Below are 5,664 nucleotides of genomic sequence, written 5' to 3' on the forward strand. Positions count from 1 at the left end.
TATATATATATGTATATATATATATATATATATATATATATATGGGTTTGTTCATTAAATATTTCCTAAGCCATGCTATAATTCTCTAAATAAACGTAGGAAATGCGAGTTGAATCAAAATATGGCCATAGGTAAAAAGGTGATGCATAATGACTTCCTTTACAAGAACCTCGTACACATAAAAGATAACATGAAAATTGAGATGTTCATGCCGTTCCACATAACCTAGAGATATGAAAGAAAGGTGCTGGATGGTTTGTTTGAGAGATCGCAGAGAAGAGACCACAATGGAAGTTAGTAAACAATGAGTGTCATCTCAAGATATAAAGAAAAACCTTGAGTGTTGTAGTTCTGTATAGATATTTTTTGCGTTAAGCTTACCTCATTTCTCAAAAGTTCAAATTTCTCTTCAAGACGCTCAAGCTCCATACTGTAATGTAGAAGTATTAAACCACATTATGGTCAAGAAAATACAGGTGTTTGTCGACTGGTTCTTTGGACAGACTGTGATATCCTAGAGTTAGCATGACGCTTCAGTTATGATCCACTATATGTAGCGCCTTAAGAAATATCAAGCATCGCAGAAACTATAATATATTTCTTTCTATATATTATATTACTTTTAAAACCATATGAACCATAACTTCCTCTAGGACTGTAGTAATGTGCGATAATTTAAGACAGCTTTCTGTTTTCAAAACGCCAACCAGCTGTAATTCATAATTCTCACCTTCTTGTTGGCACATGGAGTGATCTCCCTTACTTTGCAACCTACATTGTCACACCTTCAGCCAACAGTTGCATGTGGACACATCGAATAATAATGATTTCGATCCAACGCAAACGTAAAGTTACAAATTCGGTGGGGAAAGGGTATATTCGATTTAATGTATCTCGGCATTTATTTACTCCCCGCTCAGAAGGTAAAAAGACCGAGCTTAATACAGCATGGTATTTCATCGGCCATTCTACTGTTTTACCTTTCTGTCGCTCTTATTTTGAACACAGGTACAAAGCCACGCATTTTGGAGGAAAGAAAAAGTCGATTATATTAACTTCAGTACTTGAATAATACTTATTGTATCAGTTCTCGATTAATGAAAGCAAAAGTCTGTAGGATTTGAACTTATGCAATACACGATTACATTTGAGTGGGTGGGCACAATCGATTAAAATAATTCCATTACTTAGTTTATTGGCCCCGAAGTGGGTGACAAGCAAAATTGTACACCGGCGTTGAAATATTTTCCCTACTAGTGGTATGCGTGTCCTTTCACGTTGTTAGCTAAACATAAGATCATTTGTTTTCATAAGAATTTTATTAGTGAGTCTTAGGATGCCTTCATAGACATATTTTTTTTTAAATAAAAGGTGGGGCAGTGTAGTTAGTGTTTACTTTGAATTACTATATGCTGATCAATGGGTGCCAAGCTGTCCGATTGTCCGTTTTCAGAGGAGTGGAGGTTGTTTCTGTGTGTAATCAGACTAGATATATGTGATGTCATTGCTATGCTAATATTGGTAATATATATTCTACTCGCTTATGGAGACTATTTAGGATAGCTACCAGTTTAATATCAGAGCTTGGATATTCGGATGAATAAAGCTTCTGAATGTAAAGAATCGCGTGCTTCTACGGCTTCACTTGAATTTGACACGATAATGGCGTCACCGGTTAATAACAACGAACTTTTATTCTATGACCCAGATATAATAAAGGTGTAACTGCGATGCATTCCTATAACACTAAGGGCATACCTCCACATGTGTTCTCCCCACCTACTTTGTTTCCTCATAACTTTTTTTAAAAATGGATATTTTTCAATGAAATCTCTTACAAATACGCTTCAGATGGTGTAGATCCCGATTATATTGGAATTTGTGTTGAAAAAAATTTTTTTCCCGGGGGTAGGGTGTGGAATTTCGGAAAATTCACACGTGTCGGTTTTGTTTCCTTATAACTTTCGGAAAAATGGATATTTTTTTAATGAAATTTTCTACAAATACCGACTTTTTAATCTCAAGCACAGGTTTTTTTAATTAATTTTTTTTTAACTAAACATTTTGAAACTTGGGATTGAAAAGGTCCCAAATACCTTACGGAGTGCGTAAATTACAATTATTTAAAATGAAAAAGAAAATTGACGAGCATACACACTTATATACTGACACACATCACAATTTTTTCCGAAATGTCAAGCTTCGTTTTGTAGATATATATGTGTGTCAGTATATATGTGTGTGTGCTCACCAATTTTCTTTTTCATATTAAGTTCCAATATAATCGTAATCTACACACTCTGAAAGGTGAAAATTTCATTAAAATAATATCTATTTTTCTGAAAATCATGAGGAAACAAAGCTGGTTCGTATGAATTTTCCGAAACTTCTCATTTTACTCACGAATTTTTTTTTTCTTACAACAAATCCTGATATAATCGGAATTTACACCATCTGAAGCGTATTTGTTACAGATTTCATTTAAAAATATCCATTTTTCTGGAATTTATGAGGAAACAAAATTGGGGGGTGGGTACACATGTGGAGTTATGTCACAGTAAAAACGAAAAAGCTTCTGAATACTAATAGATTTTTATTCTTAATGAACAGAACAAGTTTGTTTTTATCAAAGCAAGGTATGATTGCCACAAAAAATTTCATTAACAGGGAAACCCATGTAACTTGAAGAAAGGGGTTTTATCAGTTTAACATGTGGGATAATGTTGTCCTTTCAATTCCAAAAGAAATTGATAATTACTACAAGTTACCTATTAGCACATCAAAATCTGACAGAATCAACTCAAAGTTTTTCTCAGAAATTATGTGAGCCTGGTTTTGTGAATTTTGAAAAGAACTGAAATTGAAGGACATTATAGAAGATGATATGATTCAAATGAGACTCATTGATGGCATGCAGTAATTTGAGCATCATAAACATTTTCACTCAGTTGGTCCCAAGCTTAATGCATGCATCGAATTCAACAGCTTGAAGTGATCTTTAAATTTCAGATGTCTCATGTACGGAGGAGGATATAAAAATGATTTTGATAATATCACTGTCAAATGTTGACAGGAACAAGTATAAATCTAGTTATAAATGTAGCATCATGTGGCTATAACCATGCACCATCTTGCATGTAGTAAGATATGTATTAACTGTGAGAGAAAGAAAACAAATTGCTTTCAAGTAGTATAAAAAAAGTTTGAGGAAACTGAAAATGGTGATTCTACAAATATTTATGAAATTGGCCTAAAAAATACTACAATAATCAATGTAAAACCTGATAATGTAACATTAACATGTTGGTTTGTTAACATTCAGCTAACTAATACATCTGAACTTCTGGATCAATTTGAATAAATCAGAATTAAACTGAAATAATTTGATGGATTGCTCATTATGATTATGGGCAAGTTTAATGAATGAGATGCTGGAAGCTATCAAGAGCATCAAAATTGTTATTGTTCTTGTTGCTGAGTGTAAAAAAAAAATCTTGGTTGTTTGTTATCAGTAGGATGATTATTGATAGTTGAACATTAATTCATAAATTGAAGCTTGAGGACAATTTAGGAAATCAAGAGGTTTTATGGTTAACATTCTTCTCAAAGGAAATAGACAATAAGGACAGCAGGGGATGCAAACTACACATTAACAAGTGAAGGCTGTACTTGTGAGTGGTGATATTTTGTGTATGGGTGTGGATGTAAGTAGCTAAAGAAGAATCGAGTTAGGCCATTGCCAATACACATTAAAAACCATTAGTCATAACAAAGCTGAGGAAATTAGTGAAGGTCTTTTAGATGTTCTTCCAGGGACTTTTCTTTTAGCTGTTGTGCAAATGCAAATATCCCAGAATATGTAAAGTCTATAAAATATGTGTAAATGAACAAATTCAGATTCTTATCCAGTTCCAGATACTGAATCAATGTTTCATTCTCTTTCTGACATGAATTATTTTGCTAATTTTGATTTAAAAAGGAGATGCCATTATACAGAAATTATTCTGAAGCAAGAGAAGTTACTACATAAGTACATTAATAAATATTTTAAGATGAACAGGTCTTCTGCACAAAATTAAAATAGCCAGTGCTTGATTCAGAAAGTAATTGATCATATTGGAAATGACATTGATAATGTTATTTATCAAGATGATGTGTGTATTGGTGGTAAAACTGTCAAAAATCTTCATATGAAGGTATATAAGATAAAAAAAATATTAGAATTTACAAGCATGATAATCAATTGAGCTAAGTTTGTGTTAGAGACTGATGAATTGCTTCTTTTATTTTGACTAACAAAGTAGGGTATATTATCAGATCATCAATTAGTTGTAAGAATTGCAGACAATTCTTAATAATTGAGATGGCCAGAATTAATAGAAGTTCAGAATGATGATGCAGAAACTGTTTAGCAGGTTTTTAAGAATTATGTTTGCGAGGAATTGTGTTCCAGAACCATTTCTGTTGGACAATACCTGTGAATTTCATGATATTGACTTGTGTATATGGCTTGATAAGATCAAATAATGCTATGACAAATGTTCTAATGTCATCCAGACTCATATGGAATTCCTGAAAGAATGGTTGAAGTTGTTTAATAATGTAATCACCAAGTAAAGGTGCTATTAAGGCATATTTGGGTTGCATGCTTTTGAATTATTAGACAATTATTCACTCAGGAAGACTTTTTAGTTCCTCTGCTTTAGTAGATAAATAACAGTCATCAATAACCGCTGCTCCAGTTTGACATTGTAGAAGAACAAGCTAGATTTATATCTCAAATAAGAAATAATACAGCTGTGGTTTTTTTGAAGGTGAACAGCATTCACTAGCTCCTGAAGATCAAATAAGGGTACAAATATTGATAATAGACAAAATACAGGAGCATCTCTTCAAGTTCTTTTGAATGGTATTCCAGACTGTTAATAGTGATTGTGATTTTACAGCTGATTCAGGGACAAATATTGCAAATACCATTGGTGTAGTTCTCAATGAAAAACCATTTTGTTTCCAGATGTGATGTTTTACTAATATTAGTATATGATTAAAACAGTAAGGTGGCAGAATTGTTAGCACACCCAGTGAAATTGCTTAACAACATTTCTTCTGACTTAACATTTTGAATTCAGATGCTACTGGGGTCAACGTTGCCTTTCATTCTTTCAGGGTCAGTAAAATATGTACCAGTTGAGCACTCGGGTTGATGTAATCAACTTACCTGCCTTCCCAAAAATTGCTGCTCTTATGCCAAAATTTGAAACCAACATTGATTGCATGATTCTTATGGGCTGATTAAGACTAAGATAGCTCCAAAGTCGATGTAAGAGCTTGGTTATTCAGCTAAACAAAGCTTCTGAATACAAAGTATTGCATGTGACTATGACTTTACTTGAATGAATGCAGCATGACATGACAGTGAACATAATTCTGTTAGCCATGCATAAGTTTTGTTAAGCATCTGTAACAACCAGAGTATAATCTGACACTGAAGAGGGAGCCCAATGTTTGGGATGAAGTTTTGACAATGTTAAAAGTGAGATTACTATGAAACATTGTATTTCATACAGCAAGCAATTATAAGGACTTTGGTGAGGTTGGGGGCTGTGTGTGTTCATGTGTAATGAGAGTGTTGTGCAAGATTGTTTCCTTCTTATGCTATTTTTA

General features: G+C 33.1%; 1 protein-coding gene across 3 annotated transcripts in view; it reads right to left on the bottom strand.

Annotated features, from left to right (window-relative positions):
• LOC106872976 (coiled-coil domain-containing protein 149) overlaps positions 1 to 1,613 on the bottom strand; it is a 41,767-nt gene extending 40,154 nt beyond the window's left edge. The window contains exon 1 of one of the 3 annotated variants that reach the window (XM_052965707.1): positions 382 to 1,611. In XM_052965707.1, the coding sequence (XP_052821667.1) occupies positions 382 to 429 (48 nt within the window). In that variant the 5' untranslated portion in view covers positions 430 to 1,611. Of the gene's footprint in view, positions 1 to 381 lie in introns of all 3 variants that reach the window. The other 2 variants (XM_014920162.2, XM_052965709.1) reach the window with 2 other exon arrangements.
• Positions 1,614 to 5,664: the final 4,051 nt, after the last annotated feature.

This window comes from Octopus bimaculoides, chromosome 2 (genome assembly GCF_001194135.2).
Source record: "Octopus bimaculoides isolate UCB-OBI-ISO-001 chromosome 2, ASM119413v2, whole genome shotgun sequence".
NCBI lineage: Eukaryota > Metazoa > Mollusca > Cephalopoda > Octopoda > Octopodidae > Octopus > Octopus bimaculoides.